The sequence below is a fragment of the Leptonychotes weddellii genome, chromosome 9, assembly GCF_054177405.1.
Source record: "Leptonychotes weddellii isolate Sample4059 chromosome 9, ASM5417740v2, whole genome shotgun sequence".
NCBI lineage: Eukaryota > Metazoa > Chordata > Mammalia > Carnivora > Phocidae > Leptonychotes > Leptonychotes weddellii.
Window position 1 is genome coordinate 39,944,550 of NC_138377.1, and position 17,750 is coordinate 39,962,299.

Here is a 17,750-nt window from a genome sequence, read left to right on the forward strand (position 1 = left end):
GGGTTGTTGGAGAGAGGTGGGGGAATGGGCTAGATGGGTGTTCAGTATTAAAGAGGGTACTTGTGATGAACACTGGGTGTTGTATGTAAGTGATGAATCATTGCATTCTACTCCAGAAACCAATATTACACTGTACGTTAACTAAAATTTAAATTAAAAAAATAATAAAGATGCTTTCTAAAAAAAGAGAGAATGAGAGACAAGGAACAAAAGGAAGAGGTCATGAGGCATAGTAGACTTGAGCCAGATTGCCTGGCTTCACATCCTGTTACTTATCAACAGTGCCTCAGTAGCTTCATCTGTAATATGGGGCTATTAATAGTACTTATCCATCTTATAGGGCTAATATGAGGATGGAATGAGTTGGTACACAAAAAGTGCTAAGAGAAATGCCTGCGCTATGGGACGTTCTGTAGACATTTTGTACATGTTAGCCGTGAGTGCTGAGATTTGATTTGAACGGGATATTAGTTTTAATAGCTTAATGTAATCAGAAGCCAGATTCTAGGATTTTAGGGAGTAAATTGGCAAATTATAGAAAGCAAGAAAATTTTTGAGGTTTCTTTTCCTGACTGGCAGGATCAAGTGAGTTTCACCTTGGTGTATATCAAGGCATCAACGTGCTGGGTGCTGGATATTGGTGAACAAAAGCCTTAGGTGTCAGAGAAAAGCATGGGACTCAAAACTCTGGGATGGGTCAGGTTGTGTACGTGTGATCTTACATGATGATACTCCTGTCAAGTTGGAGGTCATACCCATTCTAAAGAGGTGGAAACTGAGGAGGCTCAGGTTAAGTCACTTGCCAGAGGTCACAGAGCAGAACCCAGGTGTTTGTGACTACAACATTCATGTTCTAATCGACATCATGCCCCCTCAGTTTTTAAGTGCCTATGTTACAGTTTCATATGGAGATCCATTTAATATGTGAGGATCATAATATGTAGGAAATCTGCTCTTCTTCTTGAATCTTAGCAAAGAGAAAGCCAAGTAGATTTAGTTTTGAGGCATTTCTTACTATCCTGACTGAAAGATATTTCATGATGTTTTTGAACTGGGGAGTTCATGAATAATTGCAAAAATTTTAGCTAAATTGCATTCAATTCTAAGGTGGATTCATAAGAAACTTTTTCCCATTTAATCCTTTGAGAGAGATATCTGAAGACCAAAATTTTATATATTTTGTTTAAAGCACATTTAATTGTGTTGTCATTTTATATTTTATAAATGTCTTTTAATGGTTTTATTGTTTGGAAACTTTCCTGTTTTAAATATTAGTTTTTATGGCTGTACTTTTTATTAAATGCAGTTATAAATGCTTAATATTTTAGAGTAATTTTATAGCTACAATAGTATATAAATTTCAGAGATACAAACTTACTTTAACTCCTTTTTGAACAATTAGGCAAATATAATACAACATAATTATGTTCCATCTGTACTAACATATCTAAATTGTGTTCCCTGCTGTATAATTGCAACTCTCTCAAAATGGATACACTTGCTTGTTGTATATTGTTTTTTTTAGTTGCTTGATTCTTATTGTAAAATATACATAACATAAAATTTACCATTTTAGCCATTTTTAAGTGTATAGTTCAGTGGCATTGAGTTTATTCACATTGTTGTGCAACCATCACCACTATCCATCTCCAGAACTTTCTCATCCTCCCAAACTGAAACTCTACTTATTAACCAATTAACCACCTATTGCCCTTTCCTCCCAGCCCTTGGTAACCATTACTTTTTGGGTGCATTTGGCTATTCTAGTTACCTTATTTGAGTGAAATCAGCACATTTGTCCTTTGTGTTTGGCTTATTTCACTTAGCATACTGTCTTTAAGGTTCATCCATTTTAAAGTTAGAAAAGACCCATTTGGTCCTTGTTTAAACCAGTAACTCATTCTGTAGAATGTTCTATATTCTTAAATTTATACATGTCAGAGCACCTGCGTGGCACAGTTGATTAAGTGTCGGACTCTTGGTTTCGGGTCAGGTTTGGATCTCAGGGTCGTGAGATCGAGCCCCGTGTCAGGCTTCAGTGTCTGCTTAAGACTCGCTCTCTCGGGCGCCTGGGTGGCTCAGATGGTTAAGCGTCTGCCTTCGGCTCAGGTCATGATCCCGGGGTCCTGGGATCAAGTCCCGCATCGGGCTCCTGGCTCAGCGGGGAGCCTGCTTCTCCCTCTGACCCTCTCCCCTCTCATGCTGTTTCTCTCTCGCTCGCTCTCTAAAAAATAAATAAAATCTTAAAAAAAAAAAAAAAAAGACTCGCTCTCTTTCTCCCCACCACTCACTCTCCTTCTTTCTCTCTCTCTCTTTCAAATAAATAAATAAATCTTAAAAAGTTGTGTCATATTTTTATTTTCTTACTTTAGGAAATCCTTAGAATTGAAGATATATTAAATGGATGTGTTTTTATGTATCCAGTATCAGCTCTATGGATGACCCTACACTAACTGTTAAAGGGGAAGCAAAAATAGCTCATCTGGTGTTGGCCCTGAAGGAACCTATGGTCCATGCTAGCAGGGACCAGACATGAAGTTCCTGAGAAGAGGAGCATATGGAGTTTTGTGTGGTCGGAAGGGAGGCAGATGTTTCTGGTGGAGAGACTTGAAAACACAGATAACTATGGAGGAGGTAACTTTTGAGCTGAACCTAGAAGGAAATTCATTTTGAGGATTTTTTTTTTTAAATTTAGATTTTTATTTTTTACGTACTCTCTACACCCAACTCAGGGCTCAAACTCTCAACCCTGAGATCAAGAGATGTATTCTTCACTAACTGAGCCAGCCAGGCACCCCAAATGTTTTGTTGTTGTTGTTTATTTATTTATTTTTAAAGATTTTTATTTATTTCAGAGAGAGAGTAAGCAAGAGAGAGAGAGAACACAAGGAGGGGAGGAACAGAGGGAGAGGGAGAAGCATACTCCCTGCTGAGCAGGGAGACCAATGCAGGGCTCGATTCCAGAACTCCAGGACCATGACCTGAGCTGAAGGCAGACGCTTAACTGATTGAGCCTCCCAGGCACCCCTGTTGTTGTTTAAACAGAAATTGTCCATGCTGGTTTAGAGAAGACTACAGTCTAAGTGTTCTGGATTAAAAAGAATATGCTAATATTCATAGTTGTTGGTACCATAGAGTTAAAATTAAATGAAACTTCTAAAGCAATTTATTGTCAGTTTTTTAAAGGTCAGCATAGAAGGCATTAGAGTTGGCTCCTCTCTCTGAGTTTTAAAAGTCCATTCTGGGCAGTCAGCCCTTCTGTGAACTTTACCTGAATGCATGTTGCTAGTTGGTCTATTTGGTCTCATTGGTCTAGTCTTTATAATCTGGTTGTCTGTTTTATCTGTGGTTCTTCCTTCTGATTAATCTCTGATTTTGCTTACTTGTGCTCCAAGTCCTGACTCTTGTACTTCTCGAGTATCTCTAGACTGTCTTATCTTCTCTTGCTGACTCTTTGTCATCTCTAACCAGAAGTACAGTGACTTCCATTTCTTGCTACCTAGCTTGTGCTGCTCCAGTCTGTTAGTGCCACTGTGATTTTTACTAAAATTGAATAGTTTTTATCCTTCTGAAAATACTTGCCTGATTTTTTTCTTGTTTTTCATCACCATGGTGGTGAGGTTTTGTTGTGTTCCATTCTCTTGACTGCATTTTTTTCCCCTTTCTGTTCCATCACTGTTGCCCTCATGAGGGGCAGTGTAGTATCTTAGTTTAGTGCATAGTCTATCTTGAAAAATCACGCTGCCTCATTCCCATACTGGAGCTGGAGATCAAGGCAGACATTCTGCCTGAGGCTCGTTTTTCCAAAATATTTGGCCCTTGTTATCTGTTCTCTTCCTCTAATTTTTTTTCACTATCTTTTTTTTTTTATTATTTTGGTTGCTAACCATGAGGATCCCCACCCACTACCCATTTATCAATAGCTATTGCTTCTCTAGAGTTCTGTGAATAAGAAACCAGATTTAGATGAGGACACTGGCTGTTGCTGAGTTCTGCGTTGAATTTTTTTTGGGGTCCAGTTGGTCCAAATGCTGTTTCAAGTGAAGAGCTTTGCCAAGAACATATGGCTTTTGCTGTGAGGTATGATATGTTTTATGTACATAGATGAGTATTTATTTTTCTAAGTAGGAATCAGAACCCATTTCAACAGGGCCATTGACAAATGTCCCAAACAAGGAAACTCTCCCTAAAATAGCTGAAAACACAATTATATCTATTGTATGGTAAGCTGTTCATGAGCAGCGATGAAGGTGTTAGGTGTTAGAGTTCAACTGAGAGTGGGGACTTTGCCAAAGAGCTAACTGACCACCCCTTCAAAATATAAGTGCTTCTGTTAACGCACAGGCAATCACGGAGGTGCCCCTGATTGCCATCAGAAACAGTTTGGCTTTCAGCAGCAGATTAGCTTACAGCCTCCAGCCTTTAGAGCCTTTGCTCTGCCTCGGTGGAGGTCATGCTTATCCCACACGTTTTTTTCTTTCATTTTAATATCCATTTCTTCCTATTCCTCCACCACCACTATAAACTGAGCTTTTTGAGGGTAGGGCTCTTTACAAGTGAAGTACTTTATAAGAGAGGTAAGTGTTTCAGCTTTATAGTTAGTGTGTTAGAAACTTTGTTTACTGATATAATCCTTAGGTCCATTTGGTGTTTCTTAAACGATTTTAGTATGTCAGCAAACTCATCCTGGAATAATGGGAAGAACAACTAGTCTGGACTAGTTACAGCATCCCCACTAACTAATTTATGACCCTAGACAAGTTCCTTTCAAGGCTTTCTCGATCTGGTCTAGAAGGAGTGGCAGTTGGACTAGGAGAGGAATTGTCCCACCTGCATCTCTGTACTATGGGTGTGTTTGTCAGAATTGTTTCATTGCTCGCTCTGTTGAATTCCTGCAGCTGACAGGTAAGGTTCTACCAAGGACCTCAGGCTTCTTTCATTACTAGAGGTGCTGTTTTCCTTTGAAACATTCAACCACACTGATAGTTTCTATGGTAACACGTCCCTCTCTTTTTTTCTTGTGATGCAGATTTTTGAAAAGGTTCTTCATCTATATGCTCTTTAGGGCCTGTGGTCTTCTAACCTATAGCCCCTTTGATTAGACAAAGCCTTTATTTAAGGACTTTTTCCTCAGGAGTACTGTAGACACTTCTAGAAGAATAAGCAGTTGCTAGTCATACTAGCGCTTGAGGTTTAGTCCATTAATAAGGTTTCCTATCAATTGGAAGTGGAATTGTTGGATTGCTTGGTAGCACAGTAATAACAAGAAAACCAATGTTCTCTGTTAGGACTGTGACATTTTATTTTATTTAAAAAAAAATTTTTAAAGGATTTTATTTATTTATTTTAGAGAAAGAGAGCACACTTGCATGAGCAGGGGGAGGGGCAGAGGAGGAGGGAGAGGGAGAGAATCTCACACAGACTCCTTGTTGAGTTTGGAGCCCAAAACCGGGCTTGATCTCACTAGCCTGAGATCATGACCTGAGCTGAAACCAAGTGTCGATGCTTAACCAACTAAGCCACCCAGGTGCCCTGTGACATTTTATTTTACTTTTAATTTTTTTATATAAAATTTTCAAACATAAAAATGGACAAAATTGTATATGGACAGCTAACATACTTACTACCTAGATTCAGAATTAATGTTTTGCCATATTGGCATGGCCTATTTTACTGAGAACAAATCAGACATTTATTTAGAGGTGAAATGTCACCCTAGAAAGTGTATTTCTTCTTAACCACTTATACTATCTTTAGTAAAACTAACTATTAATTTCTTTGTATCATTTAATACCTAATCTACATTCATAATAGTAGAATTAACACCTAATTCTATACCCCCAGTTGTCCCAAATGTCTTTGACTCACGATTTGTTTAAACTAGGACCCCCTCAAGATCCATACATTTGCATTTAATTGTTAGGTTTTAATCTAGAAGATTTCTTGCTACCCCCACCCCCCACCCTGTGACACTGATTTATCAGAGATTGTAAATTGTCCTATAAGATATTCCACCTTTGGGATTTGTGATTGTTTTCTTCTTGTTTTCATTTAACTTGTTTCTCTACCTCTCATATTCCTGGAACTGGGAGGTTAGGTCTAAAGACTTGATTAAATTCAGGGAAAACATTTTTAGCAAGAATGCTGTTTTCTTCATATCGTATCACACCAGGAGACATAAAATATTTGGATCTTGAAGATTTAAAGACTGTGGTTGGTTTGAAAAGTGATTCTTTACTGGTTTCCTAGGATAAACTTCTATAGAGATGTTCCTTTTTTTTTTTTTTAAGCCTTTTTATTAGTTTGAAGATTTAATGGGATTCTCCTTTCCCCTGAAACCGGTCCAGTTTCATTTCAAAAAGTAAAGGTCAAAGTGGCATTAAATTACTGAATTTTCCCTCATATAAACCAAATAAATACTTGGTAAAACAGTCTTTTGCAAACAGTGTGCACCAGCTCTGGGCTCTGGCAGCCTCTGGGTATCAGGCCGCTCTTTCAGTCTGTTCTCTTGGGCTGGCGGATAGCTTCTTTCCTTCAACCCCTATGTTTATCACTAATACTACTTTTATTTTAAAACATCAGATTTGTTCTCTTTGTTTCCTTTGCTGTCATTGGCTTTAGGCTTGTCACCTCATGGCTGACTGTGAACTATAGCAACTCCTGATTCTGGTTTCTTGCCTCTGGGCTTTCTCCCTTGAGTTCATTGTTCTTGTAGGCCAGGTTCAGATTTCCAGTGGCTGGTGATCAGCCTCTCCTGTGGAAATCAGAAGATAGGGGTCAAAATCCAGCTCTCATACTAACGGGTATGATCTTCTTTAGCAGGCACTTAATGTTTCCAAATAGAGCATCAGTTTGCTCATTTGTAAAATGGAGATAACTGTTTTTGACGAATGCAGAGTAAAGCAGGGCTTGAAAGAAGTCATGAGCAAAATGTAAAATTTAATTTGAAAAATGCTCTAAAATAGGAGGGTATTTGATTTCTGTCCAATGCATAAATCACTCAGGCAGTCCACTTTCTGTTGTTCCCTGTGTTTCTGTATTTTATTTCCTATAGTATCTCTCTTCCTTAACCCCTCTGGAAAACCTTACTTTCCTTTCCTTCCATCTATCCTTAAGGCCTGGATCAAATCTTTATGCTCAATATAGTCACATATTTTTTCCCAGCCCATAATTTTTCCTTTATGTAAACTATTGCTTCTGTAGTTTAGCTTCTAGGCATTCTCTCCATTTTGGGGGGCTGAATTAAAAAAAATCTAATATAATTAACAGACAGTGTTCCATTAGTTTCAGGAGTACAATATAGTGATTCAACAATTCTATACATTACTCAGTGCTCATCACAATAAGTGTACTTTTAATCCCCTTCACTTATTTTTTATTTCCCCAGGTCCTAAGTTTCTTGAGGTCATGGTTTGATATATTTGTGTCTAGCTCAGAAACTAGTCAGAACTTCCTATGAAAACTTGATCATGTTACTCTTGAAACTGATTTCTAGTGAGTTGGCTGTAGGATTCAACTGGTTTCTTAAGTCGCTGATATTTTTCTAAGAGATATGGGTACCACTTTCTTATGTGCAGTCTTCCTTCCTTTACTTTTCCCTGGACCTCTTGGGTCTTGTCTGCCCCTGCTCTGGAAAGTTGGCTCCAGCTTCTTTGCCTTACCTCTCCCTCCAGTTACCTACCCCACCTGTCAATCTCTGTCTCTGTTCCAAGCCTCCTTTCCCAGCTGGTGTGCAGATCTCACAGTGTTCCACAGGAATTGTCACCCTCTGACTTGGTGACTGTAGTGAGGGCTTACGGTGGAGAATTACATTGCCCACTGTTCATGCTTGCTAAATAGCAAATTAGAGCCAGTACTGGGTCCATTTTTAACCCTCATCTTCTCTCACCCCTCAAAAGCCTATGCTTGTCTGGTGGTCGGAATTGTTGGGTTTTTAAAAGATATAATCCTGGGTTCACCCCCAAGCTAGTGAATCAGACTTTCTCAGGGTGACCTGAGAAGCTTATTTTCCAAAGCTCCCTATGATTGGCCATTTGTGGGAGCTACTGTTCTAAAACATCCCTTCTCCCTTAATCATTTGTCACTAATGATGGTGGCTTGCACACCCTGCTGGTAATAATTTGTCGGGTAGGATTACAGATGGTTCCATAACATCCGTCTGTTTGATAGTTCATGGCATAAGTGAATGTAGGATGATAAGAGATGAGCCTATTAAAGGCTTCTGAAGCAAATGAATAGTTTATCAGATTGGTGTGTTCTTTCTTTAGAACTGCTGTGAACCAGACCTTGTTACCACCATCTGTTTTGTAAATTCCATTTACAGTTTAACAGCTGGATTGTGAAAGAGTTAAAAAATTATCCAATTAAAAAAGTAAATTTGGCAAGTGTGCATCTTTTTTTTTTTTTTAATGACTCCTTGAATACACTCTTATTTCTTTCCTTAGATAGCCTTTTAAGGCTCTAATTTTTGTCTACCACAAATTTTCAGAGTAGTAAACTGAGACTAGATTGGGAGTCCTTAGGCTTGGAGGCTTGGATAACTTTGAGAGTTAATAATGTATAGGATTGGCAGCCTTCGGTTTTATCTATGAAAAAAAACCTGAGTATTTTAAAACAGGTGTTTTTCCCTACCTCAGTACAGTAAGCTGCTAGCCACTGCCTTTGCACTTCTCAAAAGGTGACCGATCAGTGGGGGTGGGAGGATAATTGTGTTGTAATTTGGCATTGATTTCCAACACCCCTAGAGTTGTGCAAGCCAGGAACCTAGGAGTCCTGTTAAATTCCTTCTCTAAAACCATCCTCTTACCTGTGAGGACCCTGTAGCTCAGGTCACAATCTATACAAAGTTCAAATGAGAACATGGGTCTTTGGACTTTTAAAATTCATTTCTTCTAATTTGCCATTCTACTTTTTGAACCACTATGTGATTTTCTAAGAGCCAGTTAAGTAATGGTGTCTGGGTAGAGAAATTTTATGCACTTCCATTTTCTCATTTCAGTATCTTATAAATAAACCACAACAAACGTTACTGTTGTAATGAGGAAAAACTTTTGGTTAATAAAGATAACTTCGTATGTGAAAACATGTCCCTCAACAGCAGACATTGTGTTCATGACCAGCCCAGCTAAGAGGATGGGAATAGCTCTCCAGTATTTTATTTGCTGAATAAAACATGCATATCAGTAATATTTTGAGGGCAGCCAGTACATTTATTTCAGTAGCCTTGGCTACATTTTTTTTACAGTTTTATTGAAATATAATTGACATGCAACATTATGTAAGTTTAAGGTATACAGTGAGTTGATTTGATATACTTACATATTGCAATGTGATTACCACTGTAGGTTAGCTAACACCTCCCCATCACCCAATTACTGTTTCTTTTTTGTGATGAAAACATTTAAGATTTACTTTCTTAGCAACTTTCAAGTATGTAATACAGTATTATTAACTATATTAAAAAAGGTATGCATTAAAAAAAGACGGCTGTGCATTAAATCCCCAGAATTTATTCATCTTTACCTAGAAGTATGTATTCTTTGACCAACGTCTCCCCATCTCTCCCACCCTCCCAGCCTCTTGTAACCACCATTCTACCCTCTGTAAGAGTTCACAAGTGAACTAAGACTTATTTCACTTAGCATAATGCCATCAAGATCCATCCATGTTGTCTTCCCTATATTTTATTTTTTTTAAAGATTTTATTTTTAAGTAATCTCTACACCCAGTGTGGGGCTCAACCTTACAACCCTGAGATCAGAAGTTATATGCTCTACTGACTGAGCCAGCCAGGCCCCCTTGGTTATATTTTAAGTGCTTACAAGCAACATGGGAATTTATCTCTGCCAGGGATGACAGGAATGAAAATTTCCAAAATAACCAAACTTTTACTTTTCTCTGCAACGCATTGGATCTTTCCTGCTGACAAACTTGCAGTTTATGAAATAAGTTCATGGAGCGTATCCTCTGTCTACTCCAGCAGATGGTGTGAATGGTGGTCTAAAATCATCTTAGTTTCCACCGTTATGTCAGTCTGTGGAATGTTTGAGTTCATGCTTATTTCGGCCAAGTTTTACAAATGTTAGCTCTGTCTTGTTAAGTGCAAGAAGCTGTGAGTGTTGGAAGTGCTAGTAAGAGGTGTACCATCATGATGGAAATGAAAGCAGAGATAGTGATTTTCTTCCTTTTAATTTGTTTTAACATTGCCCTTATTTGTAGGACAAATTTTTCAAATGGGGGTAGAATGCAAAATATTTTAATGCCACAGTGAGGGCAGAAGAAGCCTTTGTTTTAATTGCAGAGTGTGATCTAGGGAGGTTTTTGAAGGAGTTTGCAGCATTGTATGAAGCGGGCTCTGTCTTTCCTGTGTAATTGGCCTCTAGCACCAGACCTTCTATGCAAAGGTAACCTCAGTTTCTTGCTTTTTTTCAGGAAAAAAACCACAACACCAGCATGTGCATGAAAAACTCAATAACATTTTTTTAAATTAATGAAATGTCTCAAATATACAAGGAAAAGCACAAAGAATTAGTTTAACCAACATTCATCTAGTTTTAACAACTCTTAATATTTTGCTATAATTGCTTTTGAAAATATAGATGAAGTTTCATAGATACCTCTTTCTGATCCTCTTACCCTTCCTCCACAGAGTTAACCACTATCCTGAATTTGACCTCTACCCTCATGTCTATTTTTATACTTTTATTTCATATGTATGCCCATAAAGAACATGTAATTTTTCTTCTAGCTCATTTAAAGCATCATACTGTATGTATCTTCTATTACTTCTAATACTTGCTTTTTTTGTTGGACATTGTTTCAGGAAATAATAAATTCAGCTTTGATTCACTCACTTTCACTGCTGGGCCATATTTTATTGTATGACTCTACCCAAATTGTGTAATCATTCTTCTGATGCACATTTAAATTCCTAATTTTGTTATTACCAGTAATGCTGCAATGATAATTCTTCTGTTCCCTTGGCCACATGAGTTTCTTTGGAGTCCTTTCTTTGAAATCTATCTTAAGAAAGTAAACTCACAGGGTAAAGACTGACATATTAATTAGATAAAATGGAAGATCTATGTTTAATTCTGTCTCTGTGCATGGCATATAGGGCACTGTGTGGAAACTTTAAAATCTTAACCTACAATGCCTGCCTCCAAGGTTGGGAGAAATTATACACATGACAGTGGTACCAGGAGGTGTGATGAAGTAAGTGCTCTATGCTGGTAGAGGGCAGCTCTGATATTGGAGGGTTTGGGCCAGTGATTCAGACCTCTCTCCACTAAGTCAGGGTAGGCTTGTCTTTGTTAGTCCATTGAGTTGATTTAATTCCAGCCAAGAGCAAAGAGGCTTTTCATGACTTTTTAGCTCTCACTCTCTGTGTTTTGCTGTCTTAGTTCTAAAATCAGTAGGCATACCCCATTCTCTTTCCTATCCCTTAGGATGGATGCACATTCAGTGTTCCAAGCCTTCTTTCATTGTCTATTAACACTGTTCTCCAGGAAGGTCCATGGGGTGTGAAATTCTGGCTTCTTCAGAGATCTCTAATTTTTGGTGCTGATCACCAAACATCCTAGATGATGCTAATTCCTATTGCCATTCATTCAAAAGAAATTCCATTAGGTAGAATTTTTCTTTTGTGGGGAATCTCTCACAGGAGAGAGATTTTGCCCCCTTTTACCTTTGCAGAAGCAGGCCCATGTTTCTTATATTACTATGTTTGAATAGGAGCATTTTGAAGATGTGAAGATTTTGGTAGCAGCACAAAACATTGAATACAACTTTAATACAGGTGTTCTCAAAGTATGGTTCCCAGACCAGGGGCATTAGCATCTTCTGGGAACTTGTTAGAAATGCCAATTCTCAGTCCCACCCAGACCTACTAAATCAGAAACTTTGAGACTGGGGTCCAGTGATTTGTGTTTTAACAAGCCCACTGGGGGAGTCTGAGAAGCACACTGCTTCAGAGGGTGCTTAAATAGGAACTTGGGTTCCTGTTATGGACCTGACTTACTGTACTTTAAGGAAGGGACTAAATACTTAAGGGGTGGCTGTCCAGCAGTGTTATTTGTTGTCATTGCTTAATCATTAATGATGCGAGAAAGGTATACTTTTACATTTTTCTTTGTGTGACATTGTAATAGACAAACCTTTAACTTTTGGAGGCCCTTTCAGTTTCCTTTGTTGGTTATGACCAACAGTAGGAAATAGAAAGCCATAAATCCTTGTTTCCAGGGTTACCTTCTCGCTGCTGATAACAGGCAGGAAATTAAAACAATCTGTGATAGTGTTTTGTTCTTATTAGCCACAGATGGTAGCTTTCAGATATGTTGGAGCAAAACATAAATAAATATAGCGGGGAAACTTCATTATTGAAGAAAAATGATTTGGCTGGTCAAGTTTATAGCCTGGGTTCACTTTTATGAAATGGGATATAGGCAACATAATATTGCTCCATTACCACAAAGCATTAAGACTTATCAGGGTCACTAGTTTTTTTCTTTTTGATTTAATTTCCAGTATGTAAAACATTTACATGATTTCAAAGTCAACTGTGTAACAAATTATGTTTAAAGATGTCTCACTTCTATCCATATCTCTTCTCTCCTGCTTTCTTAGTCCTTTATGGGTTAATCATTTTTATTAGCTTCTTGATTTATTCTTCAAGTGTTTCTTTTTGAAGATAAGCATGTAAATGTATATATGTTCATATCTCCCCCTTTCCACTTTCTTTACACAAAAGGTTGCAGGTTATTCTACAGCCTTTTAAGATTATTTTAAAAAGTTTGCTCCATTAGGGATAACTTAAATTCAATAAAATTCACCAAATTTATGTGTACAATGTGAATTTTGACAAATACATGCGGTTGCACAGCCACCAAGATAATGAAGGTATAGAGTCTTTCCATAACCCAAAAAAGTTTCATTCCACCCTTTTGCAGTCCATCCTGTCTCCCATCCCTCGGTCCCTGGTAAGCCATCTGTCTGCTCTCTCTATACTTCTATTTCCTAGAATTTCATACATAGTTTTTTGTATGTATGTATATGACTTCTTTCACTTTGTATAATTCTTTGGAGATTCAGCCATATTAGTACATGTATTAGTAGTACATGTATTCCACCTTATTGCTGAGTGGTACTCTATTGTTTATACATTCCAGTTGATGGGCATTGTCCTGTTGCCTTTTTTTTTTTTTTTACTTTTTTATTTTGAAATAATATTCGACGTACAGAATACTTACAAAGATAGTACAGAGTATCTATATACCCTTGCCCCAGTTTCCTCGCATATTAACATCTCATATGGCCTATGGTACAGTTCTCATCCCTTAAAAAATTAATATTGGTACAATACTATTGACTAAACTACTGACTTCATGTGGATTTTAGTTTTTCCATTGCATTTAGTTTTCATGTTTCTTTAGTTTCCTCTAATCTGTGACAATTCTTCAGTCTTCCCATGTCTTTTTAAAAAAGTACTTGTTGCGATATTTTGCAGAATGTCCCTCAATTTGTCTGGTGATTAGACCTCAGTTATACACGTGGGGAAGGACACTACAGAGGTGATGTGCCCTTCTCATCGAATTATACCAGGAGCTACGTGGTATCAATATGTCTTATTACTGGTAAAGTTAACCTGGATCACTTGGATAAAGTAGTGTTTTTCCAGATTTCCTCACTGCAGTTATTATTTTTCCTTTTCTGTGGTCTCTTAGAAGGAAATTATTGCTTTTTAAACTCTGATGTGTATTCGTGTGCATGGGACACATAGTTTAGTGACTCTCTCAACCTTACTTATAATAATAGTAATAACAATAGCTACAACTCACTCCAGCTGCACACTTTTAAACACATGTGGGTTATCTCATTTAATCCTCAGGATGCCCCTGAAAAGTGTAGGCACTTTTTTCATGCCCATTTTACAGCTTAGAAGATTGAGGCACAGAGTACTTTGCTGAAGGTTCAATAGCTAGTTAGTGATGGACCCAGATGCTAACTTAGCCTAACTTGAGGACCAGATTTTAATATGGGCCATATGGTTGTTGTCAGAGCTTAGAAAAGGGGATGCTCTCATTCTTTGCCAGAGAAAACAAATGGATGCTACTTTTCAATGATTCTCTTTTGTTCTTTAAGAAATAATTTTGTTTGTTTTACTTTCAAGAATTTTTCTTATGTGACTAAAGATTTTAATGTTATGTATGACTTTAAAATCTTGGGGAAATCCAAGATATTTTGGGTAGCACTAAGGGTCTATTTTTTAGACTTCTTTCAGAAATATGACTGAAGGTTAGGGCAGAGTATTCAGAATAGAAAACTGTTTTTGGAGAAGTATTTACTTCAAGAATGACACTGAGCCTTTTCTTCCCTGGATTTTATCAGCCTCTCCAACCAGGAGTGTTGTGTTTGTCTGTGTGTATCTAAACCCTGCATATTCACTTTTGTTGACCACACTAATGACTTTTCCACTACACAATCAAATGTATCTCTGAACAGCCTGACTCAGGGGATGATAACTGTGGTTAAATGATGATTCAATATCTGTGAGCCTCTATTCTAGTAGCAGCGGGGCCACTGAAGGTCAGGCCGTGTGGGTGGACGTTTGCACTTCTTCCCTGTGACTCACTCCACAGCCTGCCTTTCTGAGGGGAGATAGCCGTAAGTGGCTGCAAACCTCAACATACCTCCTCCCCTCTGTCTCATCATACTATGTAGATGGGTATCCCCAAATCCTTGAAATCACACAGCTTGGAGTCTTGAACGTGTGTGGGCTGCCAAGACGTCCAGATATCAGTGCACTTTTTAAAAATAAAGCTTTTTTGAAAATAAAAATGAATCAAAAGCTATAAAAAAAATAAAAATAAAGCTTTTTTGTTTCTAAATGTCTGTCATATGTCTGGCCATATGTACCAGAATCCAGAGGTCAAAATCCAATCTGGACAGGCATATACATAAAAATTGTAGCATTTATTTCCTTAAGGAAGAAGGCAACTGTTTAACTCTGATGCTTGCATACAGTAACTAGAAAATTTTATAAGAGTAGATTACTTAGGGGATAGATAAAATATCAAGTTTACTGGTGTCTAGATCTGACCTCAAAGTCAGATGGCTAAGGACTTCTGGCCTCAGAAGTCAGATATGGTTTTCTACACATCCATTCTAGAGAAACTGTTAGGTACAAGAAAATGTAAGGAAGAAAGTGAAAGCAGCTCATTTCCATCACCAGAAATAGCCACTCTTTTGTTTTGCATAATTTCTCCTTCTGTCACGCAGCAAACACATTTGTTTGTAATCCTGCATTTGTTATGTAATACTATATCCTAAGGATTTTTTCATCATTTAAAGAGAAAGACTTTGCTAATTTGGTGGGAGAAAAATAACTAATTTTAATTTGCATTCCCTTAATATTTTAGTTAGGATTAATGTTTTGTCTTTGTTGACTGTCAGTCTATATTTATCCATGGAGATTGTTAGTTTTTCTACCCTGTATCTTTCTATAAAATTGGAAATGTTACTAAAGCAAACCTCTGATTTCAGATGTCCTAAATGATGCTATATTTGATGAAGATCATGATGAGATGGTGATTGTGAAGGACATAGATATGTTTTCCATGTGTGAGCATCATCTAGTTCCATTTGTTGGAAAGGTAAGTTTTTCTCTGTTCCCTAGGAATTTTAAAAAGCACATTACAATTTTAAAATTAGGATTATTATATTTAAGATCATCACCTGCTAATTCCTAATATCCCAGATATGTAGAGGTACACATAAACATTTACTCTTTATCAACGTAACTAATCTAATAGCTTGAAACTAACAAAACAAGGGGTGCCAGGGTGGCTCAGTCCATTAAGCATCTTCCTTTGGCTCAGGTCATGATTCCGGGATCCTGGGATCAAGCCCCACATCAGGGAGCCTGCTTCTCCCTCTCCCTCTCCCACTACACCTCCCTCTCCCTCTGCCTGCCGCTCCGCCTGCTTGTGCTCTTTCTGTCAAATAAATAAATAAAATCTAAAAAAAAAAGGGAAAGGAAAGAAACCAACAAAACAAAAACAAAGTAGCAGAAAGTCCTCAGGGCAAACATTTCATAGTAAATACCATGTTAATAGGTTAAAATAATAAGATTAAAGTTTCATTTTTTTTTTTTTTAGGTGGCTGCTGCAGTCTCTGAAAACCTTTGCTCTTTATTTTGACTAAATAATGTTTGATCCAAGTTATACTATTGTATAATATGGCATGAGCAGCAATGATTGCAGAATTTCTTGTGGCAGAGGTCATAGTATTAGTGGATTTAATTTGTTTCCAACCTTTTCCGTATTAGGAGAAATGAACCTAATGCAAACTAGATAATGTTATCTAGCTTGTTTTACTTAAACATCCCTTTGAAAACATGTGGATTTATGACCAAGAGTAGTCTGTCCTTCCCCCCATTATAATTTTATTTTATTTTGACTTTTTAGTAATCGTTTTTAAACAGAAGACTTACAGGAAATAATGTTACGAGTACCTATATACCTATCACCTAAATTTAATGTGTTAACATTTGCTTCACTTTTTTTTTTGTTAAAGTATTTTTTCACTTTTTTATAAAGTAAAACATAGAAAATGCACAAATTATAAAGGTATTCCTTACTACCTCACAGATGAAGAACTAGAACATTATTACTATCCTGCAAGCTCGTCTTGTGCCCTTTTTAATCCCTAACCCATCCCTTGTCCCCACAGGTAACCAGTATATCAATTTCAAACACTATAGATCATTTTTCTTGTTTTTCAGCTTATAAATGGAAAGAATCTACAGCATGAAATCTTTTGTGTCTGGCTTTTTTGTTGTTGTTCCACATTGTAAAAGTCATTGATGTTATTGCCTGTCATTGTAGCTTATTTTCGTTGCTGTATATTGTTTCGTTGTACAAACATATCACAGTTTATTCTGTTCTTGGTAGCTATTTACATTGTCCTCTCTCTCCCTCTCTCCTCTTACAAACAGTACTGCTACCAGCATTCTTTTGGTGCATATATGCATGCATTTCTATTAGGAATATACCTAGGAATGGACTTGCAGGGTCATGGAGTATATGCATATTCAATTTAATAAATACTGATCTTTAGTTTTCCGAAGTGGTTGTACCACTTTACACTTCATATACTCTTAGGTGAGTCTCAGTCACTTCACATCCTTGCCAACACTTGGCACTTTCAGTCTTTTTAAGTTTAGTATTCTGATGTGTATGTAGTGGTATCTCTCTTTTTTAAACCTTTTGTTATAGAAAAATTCAAATATATAAGAATAGAAAGACTAGTATGATAAAGTTCCATGTTTCCTAAAACCAACTTCAGTATTATTGGTAAAGGACCAATCTTGTTATATATAAGTTCCCACTGGACAATAGGAGCAAATCCTAGGTATCATATTATTTTTTTCCATAATTTCTTCCAGTATGTGTCTGTAAAAGATAAGGATTTTTAAGGAACTGTAACTCTGATTTGATTATTATTCTGAAAAGTTAGCAGTAAATTCTTCAACATATTAAAGAATATAAAGTATGTTGTAGACAGCATGACTCTTCATCACTAATTATTAATACACATTTCTAAAATATTTTCTTATCCACACTAGCACTACTATAAACAAAATTGATAGTAATTCATAAATAGCATCTAATAACTAACCCATATTTACCTTTCTGCAATTGTCTCAACTGTCTTAATGTTGGTTTGTTTAAATCAGAATGCAGGGGCACTTG

At 37.1% G+C, this 17,750-nt stretch overlaps 1 protein-coding gene across 1 annotated transcript in view; it reads left to right on the forward strand.

Annotated features, from left to right (window-relative positions):
• GCH1 (GTP cyclohydrolase 1) overlaps positions 1-17,750 on the forward strand; it is a 45,010-nt gene that overhangs the window by 11,092 nt on the left and 16,168 nt on the right. The window contains exon 2 of the mRNA XM_006736453.3: positions 15,541-15,650. Within this exon, the coding sequence (XP_006736516.1) occupies positions 15,541-15,650 (110 nt within the window). The remainder of the gene's footprint in view (positions 1-15,540; positions 15,651-17,750) is intronic.